Source organism: Bactrocera dorsalis, chromosome 3 (assembly GCF_023373825.1).
Source record: "Bactrocera dorsalis isolate Fly_Bdor chromosome 3, ASM2337382v1, whole genome shotgun sequence".
Lineage (NCBI taxonomy): Eukaryota > Metazoa > Arthropoda > Insecta > Diptera > Tephritidae > Bactrocera > Bactrocera dorsalis.
Genome location: NC_064305.1, coordinates 71,334,359 through 71,352,595, shown reverse-complemented (window position 1 = coordinate 71,352,595; position 18,237 = coordinate 71,334,359). Strand labels below are relative to the sequence as shown.

Below are 18,237 nucleotides of genomic sequence, written 5' to 3'. Positions count from 1 at the left end.
TTTACAGTTTAATAAGCATTATCAAATAATTTAAAGTGGATACAGCGCCGACGACACCTCTAAGATATATCAAATACTAACCGCTATATACATATTAAAATAGGTCGAAGACGAAGATTCGCGTCAAATGAAAAAAATGTACCGATTTTCTCATTTTTAGATGAAAATTTCCAGTTTTACAATATATTTTTTTAGGGGTTACATAAGTTTTGAAGCCTAAAAAATGCCTATTTTCATCATTTATTTATAAGAACTTTTGAGAATATTAAAGCGCAACATTTGAACAGTATTTTGTGAACTTTTCGAAATTTTTAATTTTCGAAAATTCAGCAATCGGCAGCTGGTTTTCGGAAGCACCTACGAACTCCTCGCGTCAGCAGAACTGACGAAGGATTCATCTATAATCAAAGAATTAAATTTCATCGGTTAGTAAATGCAAGGAATTTTTGGCAACAACAACAACCGTGTTTAGGACCAACTTTTACTACAAATTGCCTTGAAAAAAATGAATTGTAATTGAAAAAAAATCTTTCGATCAATCACGAAGTCATTCTGTTTAGAAGATCTGTGAAAAATTGCAATAAGATGGCTTCACTACTTTCTGAGAAATCGTCACCACTGACTTCGAAAACGATGTTGCCAGAAAGAGACGATCTTTACCAGGTCCAGCCTGATGGGCTTCTCTCGCAAAGGTTATATCTCCTGCACTTTTTTTGCGATTTGATTGAAACTTTGGGAAAATATTGTAGACATTTTAAAGTATTAAAAAAAATAAAAAGATTTTTGTTTTCAATTTTAAAGGCTACGTAACCTCTTAATTCTTCTACAGTAGCATAGATACTTGTATATGGAAAGTAGGGCTGCTTTTAAAGCAACTTGTTATTGATTTTTATCGATGTTTTGATAAAAAAAACCGTCAGTCATGTGCATTGATTTGCTGATCATCATAACATTAATCATATTCAGAAATATTCAGAAGAATAAGCCTGAAAATTTATATTAAAGCAATCATAAATAACTATGCCACTGTTAAGGAAATAAAATTGTCACTTGCAATGCTTACTTCATATTCAAATTCTATAATAAGCACACATCAGTTCAGTAAAAAAATATGTGACCCCACTCTTTACTTTGATTTTTTACTTCTACGAGTATTTATCTATTACAAGTTGCTTGCGCGGTATATATAACAATACACAATGCCATTATTATATGCTAAACTTTTCCAACCACTTACTCTTTTCTATGATTCGATTTTCTCACAACCCCCAATACTCCTGCAATCCATCCGCCCACAATTAGGAAAGCCTAATTTCCTTTTTCCCGTTACAGCAGCACCATTTTCCGTCCAACAAAGTGTCACAGCCATTACCACATATTTATCACCTTATAAAATACTGTTGTCCTACCAATCCCCGCCACCTTGCCACAGTTTTGTTTTCCACCACACTCTCTTGGGTTCACTTAAAAAAGAACCAATATGATTTTGATTATAGCACAATATAAATCTAATTTTAAAACAAAATATGCACAGGCCTTCCACGCTTACACACGTACATATACTATACATATATATACGTATATACATATGTATGTGTATGGTACCATCGATATCGCCATCGTCATGCTGTAGTCCTGTTGCCTTTGTTCCTGTGTCGACTTGTTAAATGAAGTGCTCTGCTCTTGGTTGACAAAGGCACACACCGTTTTCGACATCAAACATCAACAGCACTCGCACTCACTTAGTGGAAGTGTGAGCGTGTGTGTGTTTGTAGGTGTGTGCGCGTAGCCATTTTCATTCAATATTTTGTTATATACTCTACATTGATATTGTTGTTGTAGCCAATGCAAATTCGATGGTTTCAATGCTTGGCATTTATCGTTAAATTGTTAGTGTGTGTGTCCTTAAAGTGGGTACACAGCATAAAATAATGACGTCATCTAATCAAATTTCCTCTTAAAATAATATTCCATGCTTCTATGTGTAAGTGGCAAGGTAAGTGATCCCAACGTTGCAGAAATGGGTAACGAAGTCGGTGAGATAGTGACTTGAAGTGTGCTTAAATGATGAAGTGACGTTATATACATACACTCATTGTATATTATGTACTCATGTATATACTAGTAGTATAGCATTTAGTGATTGTGCATAAAATTAATGTATTTGAATCACAACGGGTTAATTAACCAGATAAATGGTCAGAAAAGTAAAAGTTCGTTAATTTCGGCGATTCCACCAAATGAACACAAAACTGAGGGGACTGGTTCATGAATATACAGACAGACAGACGAACGGACATAGCTAAATCGACTCACTTTCACTCCTAATCATTTATATATATTTTTACAGAATCATCGACGTTTTCTTCTGGGTTTTGCGAACTTCGAAAGAAACTTACATTGTTCAGAGAAAAAGAAAAACCAAACGCTTAAACATAATTTGTAATAAATTACCGTAGTAACCAAATTTTCAGATTAACAAAATTCTTTAAACTCAGAGGTTTACGAACAAAACCAGTTTCTTTAAAATCAGCAGTTTACAAACAAATTCAATTTCGAATTTAAAGTTATAACAATTTTCCATCTTTATGACAATTTGTGGATTCCATTCCAAAAAAACTTCACCGTCTTAACGGCCAAGAATGAATCAAGCCTATTTCTGTTACTCTGCTTTGCTGTAATGTAACCACATTCCTGTGAGGACTTCCCGCATCAACAACTTTCCAGCCGCTGTTTTTCAACCAAATAGTTTTTATCCGGTCTTATAAAATACGATCGAGTACCATTATAATGACAATTATTGCCTCAGTCTAGTTGCAAATTCCGGAAACTTTTCGGCAATCGCTCGCATTAATTTGATGAACTTCCCTTCTGATCCTACCAAATACAAAGACAGCCAGGAGGCTTGATGAATTTTCTTATACTCGAATCTAGTCCTACAGACAACCATATTTCGAGCCCCTGCGAAGTCAATCAGCCTCGTGAAAGCTGAACTTACCGACTATTGCGCCAAAGATTCCTTCTTTTCCCGCACTGGCGTTAAAGTCGCCAATCACGATTTTGGTATCGTGGCGGGGGTAGCTCTCATAAGTGCGCTCCAAGCGCTCATAGAAGACATTTTTAGTCTTATCGTCCTTCTTTTCCGTTAGGGTATGGGCGCAAATCAGTGTTATGTTGAAGAACCTCGCTTTGATGCGGATTGTGGCTAGACGTTCTTTCACCGGGGTAAATGACAGTACTCGACGGCGGAGTTTCTCTCCCACCACGAAACTCACACCGAATTTGCGCTCCTTTATAAGGCCGCTGTAGTAAATGTCATAAGGACTTACTCGCCTTCGTCCTTGTCCATTTCTTAGACGGCGGTGATGTCAGTCTTCACTCTAACTAGGAGATAAAAGGGGGGTCTGTCATCTGAGGCTGGTTGCTATTTTTCATTGGGTGCGTTTTGTTTACGTGGCGGGTCCCAAACCCAGTGCACAACCCTGTGTTGGAGAACCGAATTATTGAAAGAAAATTTTAGAGATTATATTATTTCAAGAAATTGTGACATTGAATGGCCTAAAAGAAATTGTACAAATACACCATTAAACTACTTCTTGTGGGTCGTTTTCCAAGTGAAATGAGGACCTTTATCTCGATAACTGGTAGCGTCAATTCATCAGATGTCGTCGTAGATCATGCCTCTACACCATATAGAAAGACGGGGATGATGGGTGATTTGTTGAGGTCTTTGTTCTTTGAGAGAGATTTTACTTCTCCACTCAATTCACCAGTTTTAAATCGTGCAAGCCACTTTTATTTTATGTTTACGAAAAACTTCCACCAAAATTCTATGACTTTCGGCTGAGGTCTTCTTCATAAAGTTCAACATAGTATTTGATTTGGAAAGAAACAATTATTGTCATGAACGCTTCAAATAAATCGCATATACTGAAAAGATGCACAAGGTCAGTAGCTTTCCAACGCATTTTCGGAATATTGGAACAATGAAAATATATAAACCGCACGAACATAGTTATAGACCCAATAGATGAAATCGAACTTTTAGCCCATCATAAGTAATAGACAGAATTTTACTCAGTTCAGAGTTCCTGAGAATATTGGTATTCCAAATCATAGAATATACATATTTAGCATGAAGCTATGGGCAAGAGTTTTCTACTAAAAGCTTCAAACTCATCATTTCAATAGCATATTTAAGGAAACACTCTCCAGAGTGAGAAGAAACCGCTACTGAAGAAACGCTACAATTTATGTATCGGTATTCAATATTACAATAATACATAACATAAAAGTGAAAAATTATACACATAATATATTTACACATAGTTATGCAATAAAGCACTCTCTTAAGCCGCTATTAGCCATAAGTAAGCAATGATGAGAAAATGTATTAGTCACAGGCGAAGTCAAAGCTGATTTACCTTCATTTTTCCTTTACTTATTTTTGCTTAGCTGTAACGGTATACTCGCATAAGTATTGCCATTACCCAGCATAGTGACTCATAACGGCAATGCGTAAAATGTATATTAAGTCAGTTGTCATGGTTATTTAAGCCTCGTTATTACGACCAAGTTGTGGCTGGGTTGCGACGAGCTTTGCGCTTTCAGTTGCTTACTTCCGTTTTGCTGATTGAATGCAATGAAGCGTACGATTTTTATTTGAAATAAACTTGAATTTTAAGTACTCACACACTCTCAGTGTTTCCACAGAGAGCAATGCATAATTGTGAGTCCTTCACACATGATTTTCAACCTAACCTAACACAGCTTCGCGTATCTAGCACATGATTATTGAACTCTGCTTTGCTTTAGGAACGTGTGTGGCACCCTAATTCGTAGGCCAAAACACTTTAACGCATGCACTGCCAAGACTTTTATGCCTTTCGAAGTCAAACTGTGGAAAAATCCCACCATTATTGTCCCGTTTTTTCTCTGCTTTTCGCACTTTTTCTGCTGTTTTCTTTGTTAAGCCAAACTTTATGATTCTGCATGCCACCACAAACTCTTTTTCCTCGCTTTTGACTTTGTTGGCTGAGTTTTTTTTTTCTCACTCCACCACCACTCAATGGCAGCGGTAAATGCGATTATGACTGCCAGATTTAGTTGTCATACAAAAGCACTTAACTTTGAAATTGTCTTGGAGGATGCCGAGCGACATGCTTTGCCTTGCTTATGAATGAAACATACATACATACATACACATAAAAGGCAAGTGAATTGATTTTGTTGGTGTCTAGTGAAATTCAAGTACCGATTTTCGGTATTAAGTTGTGTAAAGCTTTAACATTCGGGATTTTGTTGGCTTCTTATTGTAGCAACATAAATCGTAGAATTCAGTCGGGTTGAGAATACTTGGTCGAATGAAAAGTTCAATCCGTTCGGGTTACGAATAATACAACCAAACTTTTGGAATAAAAATTAGTTTCTTTAAATCTAGATCTTACCTTACTTTCTTATTTTTATTTATTGGTGTTGACACCGCTTACGCGGTAATAGCCAACTTTCCAACAGCGCGCCAGTCGTTTTTCTTTTTCGCTCTTTGGCGTAAAATATGGTTCGTCCCAAGACGAAAACACTTACGACTTCGAAGTTATGACTGCCAACGGAGCCGTGGGAGCCAAGACTCGAGAAGCACTGGATAGAGCATATTCTAGAAGATTTACGAGGACTTCACTTGACCAGTATACGAAGGACACCGAAACCGCTGCTGACTGAAAATAACACGTAGAAGGTCGAAACTGCGCAAATTAACCGATGTCAAATTCATCTGGGACGGCGCAAAGGCCAAAGCCCTCAATCGTATAATTTTTTTCGCAACTTCGTTCTGGGTATTTTAACAGGTTAAACTAGTTATTCAGAATAGACCTCGACATCCAAAAGCTATGTCCTTCATATAATTTGGGGACTCTTGATACTAATCACCTCTTTGCATGTCCAATAAAACCAACTCACTTAATACACTCTCTCTACCATCTGAACCTGTTAAAACAGCTCGTTTCGTAAGCCCACCGTTAAGTTATCTCGATGGCAGTTAACTTCTTACTTAGGTGAAAGCAAGATCGACAAAAACAACATGGAGCATCTTGGGATCACCTATTGCCTCAAGAAAAGTGGAGGAGGATAACTAAATGTTGCCTTCTTTAAACTCTAAAATTATTTTATAGCACGAATAAAAAGTCGGACAATCTTCGTAAAATCATTTCCGCTGCCCTTATAAACATATAATTTCTCACCAATCCCGAAATGAATACCGGAAAACCGCAGCCAACTTTACCTACAACACTGCCAGCAAGCATCAAAAGGCAACAGGATGCGAGTAGACCAGCAATAGCAACTGGTGGTGATAGTGTTGATGGCAATATTGAGGCGCCGCATTCAAACAGAACACAGCAATTTTCTCAAGGAAGTGTGCCATAAGAGGCACATTTAATGGCAGCACTTCACTGGCAAAAGTGTTGAGCATGACAAATGGCATATATTGTGGTTCTTATGCTAGACACACTTATGTATATAAACTCGTATATTTCTATAAGAGTACCTTTGCAGCTACGCGACACTTAGCTAAACTTTTTCTTCCACAAAAAAGAAACGAAAAGTTAGGCAGCAATTGTTGCTTCAGCTATTACTACAATTATTATTGCCGGAGTAGAGTCGGGTGTTAAGTGGCATAAATCATAGCAATAAGCCAGCAAGCACACTCACTCAACTGCATATAAACGCACATCATAATATATGTATGAGTCCTTAAGTCAAATGTAATCGACTCCTGCCATCCGTTTACAGCACATTACTACGTCGACACGCCTGTACAACAATGTAGCTAGTTGGCTAGGCTGTAGCAAATTGGACGCACACAAATTAACTTTAGATTGCCATGCGGATTATGGCAGATTAGGTGTAAGCTTGTGGGTGTGCTTTGAGTATTTAATTATTTCCTCTTACACGCCAAGATAATACTTAAAGTAGACTTAAACAACTGCTTATAGACGAAATTAATAATTGAATAAGCAATTATCGAACGCATAACACATAAATATTTACTTATATTTGAGGTAGAAGAAATAGTGTGGATACTTACCACCGCCATTTTTGTAGCATAAATATGGAAATCGCCAAACGTTTGCTAAATCGACTGCGAATCCAATAACTGATAGTAAAAAATCGACTTTGCCGCTCCATGTCTCACGCTGATCGTCACTATCTGCTTCGTCACGTGGTGTTGGTGTCTTAGCTATCTGTCCGGTCGGTGACATCGCCAAGGCGATGTCCTCTCCTTCGTCGACGCCGCACTCTAAATCTGATAAACAAAAATTGGTCAATTTAGTCCAGTTATCGTGCAAATTGATACTTTATTCAACATAATTATGATTTAAGAAATATTGTACTATAACCCTAATTTATTCATAATATTATGAGCAAAAAAAGGAAAACTTTGTTCATAATTATACATATAATTCTTAATTTGTTTTTCAAAATTTATGTGGTCCTCCTCAAAGTAATCCCTACGGCATTGAAGCCTTCAAAGCGCGTAGCGATTCACGTTTAATATCTTCAATTAACTCAAAACGGTCTCCCCGGATAGGTCATTTGACTTTCCTGAATAGGCAGAAGTCACAGAAAGCTAAATTAAGCGAATACGGTGGTTGCGGCGCAGTATTGATTGAAAATTTGACGGTAAACTCACGAACCAAGAGTTGTCGGTCCATAATTCCGGCCTCGTTTTATAAATAAAGGGTGATTTTTTAAGAGCTTGATAACTTTTTTTAAAAAAAAAACGCATAAAATTTGCAAAATCTCATCGGTTCTTTATTTGAAACGTTAGATTGGTTCATTGCATTTACTTTTTGAAGATAATTTCGTTTAAATGTTGACCGCGGCTGCGTCTTAGGTGGTCCATTCGGAAAGTCCAATTTTGGGCAACTTTTTCGAGCATTTCGGCCGGAATAGCCCGAATTTCTTCGGAAATGTTGTCTTCCAAAGCTGGAATAGTTGCTGGCTTATTTCTGTAGACTTTAGACTTGACGTAGCCCCACAAAAAATAGTCTAAAGGCGTTAAATCGCATGATCTTGGTGGCCAACTTACGGGTCCATTTCTTGAGATGAATTGTTGTCCGAAGTTTTCCCTCAAAATGGCCATAGAATCGCGAGCTGTGTGGCATGTAGCGCCATCTTGTTGAAACCACATGTCAACCAAGTTCAGTTCTTCCATTTTTGGCAACAAAAAGTTTGTTAGCATCGAACGATAGCGATCGCCATTCACCGTAACGTTGCGTCCAACAGCATCTTTGAAAAAATACGGTCCAATGATTCCACCAGCGTACAAACCACACCAAACAGTGCATTTTTCGGGATGCATGGGCAGTTCTTGAACGGCTTCTGGTTGCTCTTCACCCCAAATGCGGCAATTTTGCTTATTTACGTAGCCATTCAACCAGAAATGAGCCTCATCGCTGAACAAAATTTGTCGATAAAAAAGCGGATTTTCTGCCACTGATTTTGGTAATAAAATTCAATGATTTGCAAGCGTTGCTCGTTAGTAAGTCTATTCATGATGAAATGTCAAAGCATACTGAGCATCTTTCTCTTTGACACCATGTCTGAAATCCCACGTGATCTGTCAAATACTAATGCATGAAAATCCTAACCTCAAAAAAATCACCCGTTAGTTTCACGCGAACGACACGTAACACTCACATAGTATTCCTTGTTAACAGTTTGGCCGGTGTGGCCTACCCTGATGATGTGGCGGTTTCGGTTAGAGGTGAATTCCCGAATATCTTCGCTAACATATGAAAACAATATGAAATGATATAAAGCGTTGGGACGTACCGTGCGGACTAAACTTAAATGCTAGCAAGACAAAGCCGGTATTGTTCGCAAGGAAACACAGTAGTCCAAAAGGCATGCCGCCATTATGAAATGGTACCTAACATTTGGAGATGAGACAAGCTGCTTAGGAATAATTTTAGATAGAAAGCTTTCATGGAAACCAAACTTAGACGCTAGGGTAAAGAAAGCAAATATAGAAATTTACATCTACAAAAGAACGGTGAGGCCCAAATCGGGTTAACTCCTCAGGTAGCTCATTGACTCTACAAAGTAGTTGTTGGACCGATTATACGATACGGTATATTGGTAGAGAGCCCAATAATGGAAGAGAAATACACTTAAAGTAAAAAAAAACGCCGATTTGTGTATTACCAATGGAAATAGTATTTGTAGTATAAAAACAAGGTCCGTTTACATTAAGCTGCTACTAAATGATTACATATGTTCTCCTTCCATAAGCTGTTATCAGTTTTAAGGCTATTCATCCAACAACAACAAAAATAATACGGAGCTTATGTGTAACACATGCAAATGCCCATTTTGGTCAATACGAATTCCCCCATTTATGTGGCAAATATCGGTAGTTGTATTAAAAACATATACATTTTTATGCTTGATTTATTATTTTATTAGCGAATTAATAAGTTTTTAAAATTATTCATTAAGATAAAAATGTTTTAAGCGAATTTAATAGCGGGTATGACCTCCTCTTGCTTTTATGACACATTCTACTCGAGATGTCATGCTCTCATACAGTTTTTTTACCATTTCTGTTGAAACATCATCATACCAAGTAGTTTCGATTACTTTCTTCAAAGTGCTGATGTTAGTCGGCTTCTGCTGGCGTATTTTTCTTTTTAAAATTGACCACATATTTTCAATGGGATTCAGGTCCGGACTATTTCCCGGCCATACCAGTGAGTCAATTCCCAAAAGAGTCTTATATTCCTTTACCTATAAAAAGATTATTGTTGTATTACGAGTATTATACTCGTACTCGTATTATAATTTTGTTAAAAGATATTAGTTAAAATTTCTAGATTCGATGGTAAACCTACCAACTTCGACCGGTGACAAGGTGCAGAATCGTCCTGAAATATAATTTTTATTTCGTGCTCTGACAGCTGCTCAATCGTTGGCATAACACCGTGTTTAATATAGACAGAAGAGTTAACGTAGCGTTCGATAAAAAAAATTTTTCCAACTCCATAACTGGTTATCGCTCCCCAGACCATTATGTATGGGGTATGCTTCACCGTACTCTGCACGCAGTTGTGACTAAATCTTTCATTTTTTCTGCGGCGCACTACGCATCCTGCATCTGAGCTAAAAAGATTTATTTTGCACTCGTCTGAAAAGATGACTTGTGCCCAATCGTTGGTGGTCCAATTTCTCCTTTCCAGACACCAGTTTAAACGGGTGGAACGCATTTTGGCTGTGAGAAGTGGCTTTTTAGCGGGTCTGTGAGCCAATAAATCTACTTCTCTCAAGCGACGCTACACAGTTGAGGTGCTAATCTCCATGTTATGACCATTCTTTAATTCCGCAGCAATTTCTGGAGCAGTTTTAAATCGGTCACGAAGAGCTATCTTGACGATATCTCTATCGTCACGCTCAGTTGTTTTTCGTGGACGCCCACTTCCAGGACGGCGTGATAAGCTCTCCGTTTCCAAATATTTCTTCCAGAATCGTCTTACGGAAGATTCATTGCAGTGAACCATACCCGAAATTTCGACATTTGATAAGTTTTGCCGCTTATACGCAATTATATCAACTTTTTCTTTCTCGGATAATACCATTTTTTGTTGGCTTTCGTTGTTTTCACACCGATTGCTAGGCACTTAATATTTTCACCGGTACGAAATATTACAAAAAAAAAATCTAACTAAAGCAACACTAATAAAGAAAACGAAAAAGTCCCGTTACACATTTCAAATGAGGAGAAAAGCTCCGTAACAGGAAAAGTTTTGCCGTCGGCGTTTTTTTTGACTTTAAGTGTACGTGGAACAGCGTATAGAAAGAATACAAAGAGCAGCTAGTATAAGGCAGTATGGCAAGTCAGGTCAGTCACTAAACGTACTTTTACACCTGCAACCTACAAACCTGTTCTGTGAGCAACTGCCAGTAAAGTCATCTCATAGACTGAGGAAATCCACCCAATTAGTCGCCTGTAATGCTTAGTAAGTTCTACTTCCAACCCATTACAACGAACTTTCGAAATCATGTAGAATTGAAACTATATTCTATCGCTCTATGATTTCTGGACAACGTTTCAGAGGTTGCAAAAATAAAACTTCTCGTATTGCTGAACTTCATCAGAAGCACTATGTGATTTAGAGAGGAGATAACAGAGTAAAAGAATAAGTATCACTCCCGGTGGTATCACAATGAGCCTCCTAAAGATCTTGCTGCATCCTTAGGCAGCCATTCTACCTACCTACCCTAACATTTCCTTCTGCATTTTGCTAACGTCGTGGCAAACTTTCAATTATACATATTACATACAATTACATATGAAAAGTGTTTCGAGAACCGAAAAAGTATCAAAATAAATATTGATAAATAATTGAATATTTTGCGTTTTATTTATAATTTCCGAGTACTTTTTTGTCCCAACATATTCTCTACATTAGTATTTCATGTGCAAAATCCCCCACTAAAATTTTAACTTATATCCACAAGATCGCAATCATTCCTGTTTTTCACCGCTAATAAAGCCCTACAAATGGCACGAGTACAAATATTTTCAGCGGCAACATTAAGAGCGAATAATACGAATTCTTGTGGATTATGACGGACGACAAACATTTAACGTAGCTTGCTTTAATTGCTTAATTGATGAATGTTTGAGCACAATTTCTGTTGCAGATATGAAAGTTTATGTGTGGGCAGATGTGACAAATGAGTGCGCTATGCTTTCGAAAGCAACGACAATGTCACATATTTGTATATCTGTCATTATATTTGCGGGCTAAACTGATTAAACTAGCATAGAGCATTATTAACCCGATTACTGTACGTCTGCTAAAGTGTCAGCATAATGGCACGGTCAGCACACTTTTTCAAACTTTTTCAAATTGTGCCCCTGATATAATCTAAACAAATAAGAAAGGTATACTCAGATTATAATAAAACAGGTAAAAAACAAGTCGTTGACCCTTAAATTACACAGAAATCCACATATATTTGATAAACATTATTTATTGATGATAAAGAGTCAACGACGACCCTACCCTACAATATCACAACTATGTATGTATGATTAATACAGATATACCTATGATATCATTATCTACATAAGTATCTCCATATGCATATTTTTCCTATTTCCATGTTCGCCAGCTCTCCAGTTTACAAACAATTAAACAGTTCGAGTATCGCCCTCTACCCACGGTTGCCGTTTGAGTTCTTTTTAAACTTTCGTTTTTACTTTTCATAACGGCATGTATGCAAATGACTTGAATGGCTTTCAGGTGCTTTTTATTTGTTGTTATAGGCTTGTACACAGGTAAGTGCTTGACCAAAGCATACCTGTATACTACGTAGTAGGCATATGTGTATGATTCATATATCAATATGCATATACACTTTGAAATTGACCGTTCTATTAAGTATTATCATCAATATATGTATATTTTATTAGCAAATGTCTATTCTATATATAAATATGTGTGAAGCTGCTCCCACCAGTTGCGGTTTGTTGCCAGATCTGATAGGAAGCCTTTTCTGTGACGAAAATATAGACTGAGTCCCTTCGAAGGCCAACATAGACGAGTACGGGTAGGGATAAGATCTTTATAACTTTTAATTACTGGTTCTGTACTAGTATCGAAGGATAATTCTACGGAAGAGTAGGATCGATTTATAAGAATAAACTCTGAAAACAATAGTTACCTCAACATTAGCGGATTTAAATGCAACTAAAAATGTTTAAATATTATATAAAACTAGCATTTCATCTATTCGAAACATAAGCTAACGTAATAATTAGATCTATACATAAATTGCTATAACACTGTATATGATTAAACCAATCAATTTATACTTAGCACTAAATGTGTTAAACAGTCATAAAGTCATCGTAATATAAAAAACAAACATTTTGAATTATAATCTGTTAAAATAAACATTCTACACATCTCTTGTGAGTCAATAAAAGTGATGCCCATATTCGGCCGGATTTATTATGCTTACAAACCACTTGAGCACTTCAAATCTATACATTATAATACGATAGTAATACGACAAGTTAACCTTGCTTGACAATGGGAAAGATCGTATCACAATTACTTTTTTATCGAATACTTTGATTTTCGAAGGCTCGGCAGAGATTTCGGTCACCATAGAAAAAAATGCTAATGTACACTAACAAAAAATAAGTATAATATTGGTGCTTTATCATAAAAAGTGTTGCAATCGCTGCATGTTCATCAAAATTTATTTCGTCGCCTTCGAAGTAATCCTCACCAGATACAATACACTTATGTCAACGATTTCTCCAGTCTTCGAAACACTTCTCAGAAACAATTTTTCGGTTGGTCTTCAGCTACTTCAGCGCATTTTTCTTTGTCCTTTAAATCGACTGAAAACGTTTCATTCCGATGATTGCTGACTTGTTTGCATGTCTAATTCATACACCCATGAGAAAATTCAGCTTTATTGGGACGAGTCGAGCAAGAACGCGTTTCTTATCCAAAATATCCACCAAAATCAATAGAACGGATTCGCGAGATATGTCGAGCTCTCTTGCCATTCTCTTTTTTACTATTTTCATTATTTGAAGTCGTCTTTGAAAGCTTTGTACCACTCGTGTTTTTGTGTTTTTCATAAATCACCATTGAAATAAAATTTTGATCGTGCTTGGCCTATCAAATTTCAAATTGGGCCAAAAAACTAGTAGGTCATTATATGAATAATTATGTATATACTGAAGATATAGAAAAATATACTGAACATACAGAAAAATAATAATAACGATCGTATCGTTTGTCTCAAGCAATTTTGAAAAATGTAGTTTAAAAAAACCGCTAAACTGTTGAATACTATTCACCAGAAGAGCTAAATCAGGCGAATACGGCATTAAATTGTTTGAAAATTTCGCGAAATAGTCTCGAAGAATCAATGCAGTATGCGACGGTGCATTATCGTGGTACAAAAACCAGGAGTTATCAGGCCATGATTCCGGCCTCTTTTTATGAATAGCTTCGCGCAAATTTTGCATACACTCAAATAGAATTCCTTGTTGAGAGTTTGGCCGGTCGGAAGCAATTCAGAGTGCTTACCTTAATAATCGAAGGAAACTGTCAACATAACCTTGATTTCTGACCTGCTTTTTTCTCAACTTTGTCACGATATTCGGCCGATTGATCGTCTGTTTCTAAGTCGTAAGCATAGATTCAAGACATCGCCAGTAATGATACGTTTCATGACATTCTGGAGGTCGGAATTGAGTGCACCAATTATTTTATTTTCTTAACGTGTTAATAATCAATTGATGTTGATGGCTGTCCTGGACCTGGTTCGTCGTCAACGCGTTCTCGACCCTCCTTGAATAATTTATATTAATAAAAACACTTGCTCGCGATAAACAGGTACCACCCAGGACTTTTCCAACATTTTGAACGTTTCAGCACCAGAAATTTGATTCCGCACATCAAATTTAAATTAAAAAGTCTTACTATTTTTGGCCACAGTAGTATGTATGTGCTGACGATGTTCCACAAACTAAACATTTTTGAATACTATAATTTTGAAACAGTATTTAAGTCGTCTAAAAAGTTCTGAATAACTCACTAAATAATGTAAAAATTTGTATTGCATGTTTCATGTAATAATATTGTTTAAAATGTTTTTGAATTTTTTTTTATTTATACCTGAATTTACACTTTTACTCCTAGCAACCGACGGCATTTTTTGCACTTTTGCTTTTCACTTAGCACTTGGATAATTGCATGTAAATTAGGCACTAAATTTACACAAAATTCAAGTTGCTTTTTAAAATCCGCTGATCTCCGATTTTTCATGAATTATTTATTTAAAAAGTAAATAAATTTAAAATATAAAATCTGCTAAATACTGCGCGGCCACATTGCACGTTCATTCTATTGCTCCACCGAATGCCAACTGACGATGTTGCAAGTGGAAGCAAAGCTCAAACGCAGCTCTGAAGCAACGCACACATGTCTCACACTTTTCCTGCATTTGTGGGTACTAATAAAGCGCTTAATTAATAAGCTAACGGTTTAACGATTTCGGAAATTATGAGAGTTTTAACGAGGTTTTTTAAATACTAAATAAAATAAGTTTTATACGATTTATATATGAAATTTCAAAAATAAAGTATTTTTTATATATTTTGAAAATGATTTTCCAAAAGTAAAGAGCTCTGTGTACCTGTATTCACCTATGTATATAAGCATGTGGGTAGAGATGCACTGATTATTAACGCCTTTACGTGCCGACGGCATCATTTTTCATGCACCAAGTTATATCGTTCGCATTTAAATGCAAATAAATAAGGCAAGTCACTTTCATATGAAATGTTGCTTTCATCGATTTATAATTACAAGTTTTGATTTTTATTTTATTCAAAATAGTAGTTTACACGTGTAGGCATGTTTGTAGGTTGGTAATGAAATCTACTTTCATTGAATAAATGAACTGAAATGAGTTGAATCTAAATATAACTAAAAATGGTATAATCAACACAACCCAACCCAAATAATATTACTTTGTAATTAATTATTTATATCGATTTCAAGTTGTTAATACTTAATTAATCATATTATTATGGGGCATAAAATTAAAATGAAAAACATTTTTTCGCTTTAAAGCTACTTATGGGTGTTAAAAATACAAGTACGACATTATTCAGAATGTGGAAAAGACTTTAAAGCCCACCGAAACCCTAAAAAATATAAATTAAAAAAAAAAAAATATTTCTCGAGATTACTGTTTTTAACGTAGTCGGAAAAATTTAAGATGAACTCACTAAGTTTTTTACTGTTTTTTTTTTATTTCGAATTTTTCAATCAAATTCAGTTTCAATTATCTTAAACAAAATTGTTTGTTACAAATTTTACTTAATAAAAAAATCTTTAGTGCATAGTTTTACTAAAAGCAGTATTTTTCGTTTAAAGATCCACCATTTTTGCAAAAGTGAAAAAATTCTCCATATTTTTCTAGTTGCTGGACAAGAACTTGGTAAAGTAAGTGATTTTGAGACAGGGCTTCAGTATTCCTCCCGCACAGCGATCTTTAAAATTACGAGGTGTTTTCAAAATCGATTGGAAATTTTAAAATTAAAATTTTGCGGTTTTGGAGATCCCAACTCTCAACATTTTTTTTTATATTGATACACTTACTTGCCCTGAAGTATGATAAAATTTCAGCTATATTCTTGGCTTACGAGTACTTTACCTGTATAAGTAAGGTTAGACGTGTTTTTGCAAGGTTGGCAATTTTTGTTTCTTAAAAGAAGAAGAAAAATTTATTGCTGAATTCTTGACCAAAACAATACTCGTATTATAACGCCAGGCATGCTTTCAGGGAACTTTTTATTATTTCCAAAAATAAAGAGAACCTTAAGCGAATGTTGTTTTGCAAGCATACATGACATTAAGAGCTCACTCTGAAAGACCTAAAGACCATCCCGGAAATCGAGTTTGAGAAGTGTTTCGACGATTGGAAGAAGCACTATCTTAGGTGGATGATATCGTATGAAGACTATACTGAAGGCGACAGCAATAATGTAGAGAAATTAATTAATATTTTCATCAAAAAACTAGAATTCCAAATAAACACATCTCGTAGATAATAACTTCCGTGCCTTAAATAAAATATTTAATTTTTCTGTTTCTTTAAAAAAAATTATTGACACTCAACACTCAAGTGAAAGTGTGGAACCCCTAAAAATCTATATCCGAGAATTCTGAACTGTTTTTTCTTTGAAAATAATATTTAAATCCCTTAATTTAATTTTTGGAAAACAATCTTCCATATTTTTCTAGATTTAGGACATAAACTAAAAAATGTGATTTTGAGTCAGCGTTTTTTGAAGAAAAATCACAACATCAACGGCGGGTCTGCAGAATTCCAACACCACAGCCGCAAATGGCCTTTCAGTTTTAACACTAAGAAAAAATTAGAAAAATACATAATATACACATACTAATGTCACATAAACGAAATTCTAATTATTTCACGATTCTTTTGAAAAGAAAATTGTAATTGGGGGATTTTTCAGCTCACAAGTCTAGTGAAACCCCTAAAGTACTGGCTGTAAAAATCTGAATTATTTTGATATGAAAATAATTTTTTATATGATTTTTTTTATATTTTGAATAATTTTATTTGTATTTCTACTTAAATTTTCAGATTAAAAAAAATTAAATTTTTCAAATTTTTTTTCAAACATTTTTTTTTGTATATAGTACATATTTTCAGATTCAGATGATTTTTAAATATTTTGAATAATTTTATTTGTATTTCTACTTATATTTTTCAGATTTTTCGAAAAAAATTCAAATTTCTTCAAATTTTAAACTTTTTTTTAATATTTTACAATAATTGTAGATTTAAAAAAAAAAATAGATTTTTTTCAAATTTTTTTTGTATATACTTTCAGATATTAATTACTTCGATTTAGAAAACTTTTTTATAATCTTATAAAAAATCTTGATATTAATTTGAAATAAAAAAGCGATATCTTTCACCTAGACGTTAATGTAATTTATAGGATTATATTAATTCTTATATTCTTGGAGAAAAAAATATATAAAATTTCATCGAGAGAAATAAATGAATTTTAATTTTCAAAAATATTAGTTATTAGTTATGAAATAAAAAGTAATACTTTTGAGCTATGAAATAAAAAAATTATATTTTTGAGTTATATATAAGAAATACCGTACTTTTAATTCTTATTACTTTTTTTCTTCTTTCTTAAAGCTATTAATTACCACGTTAAAACCACAAAATTGCAAATAAAATTTACCTTTATTTTCTAACGTCAAATTATAGCTATTCTGGAAGCATTTTCAGTATGTCGCTTTTATGCACATCGCACTATTGTCAAATATACATAAATTTTTCGAACAAAAATAAATCACACAATGTTGCGTAAGGTGTACAAAATTCTCAAAAACCGTAAAACGTTGCACATTTGGAAAAATTATTTCGAATAAGAAACAAATTTTAATTTAAACAATTTTGATTTAAATGTTAACTGTTCGACAGAAAGTCCTTTTTTCAAAGCATTTGTTAGACTTTTTTAAAGAAAATTATATATGTATATATTTAGTTCTTTTAAGCACTTAAGACTTGATTTTATAAACTTTCAATTTTATCCAACTTTAACACTTTTGAGCTATTCTCCACCAAGCTGTGGTCCTAAGCCGACCGTGA

At 34.8% G+C, this 18,237-nt stretch overlaps 1 protein-coding gene across 2 annotated transcripts in view; it reads right to left on the bottom strand.

Annotated features, from left to right (window-relative positions):
- LOC105227310 (sodium-dependent dopamine transporter) overlaps nucleotides 1–18,237 on the bottom strand; it is a 29,012-nt gene extending 10,775 nt beyond the window's left edge. Inside the window, exons 1-2 of one of the 2 annotated variants that reach the window (XM_049452072.1) lie at nucleotides 17,828–18,237; nucleotides 7,082–7,300 (exon numbers count right to left, since the gene is read on the bottom strand). In XM_049452072.1, coding sequence (XP_049308029.1) covers nucleotides 7,082–7,256 — 175 coding nt within the window. In that variant the 5' untranslated portion in view covers nucleotides 7,257–7,300; nucleotides 17,828–18,237. Of the gene's footprint in view, nucleotides 1–7,081; nucleotides 7,301–14,705; nucleotides 14,963–17,827 lie in introns of those variants that run through there. The other variant, XM_011206580.4, reaches the window with a different exon arrangement.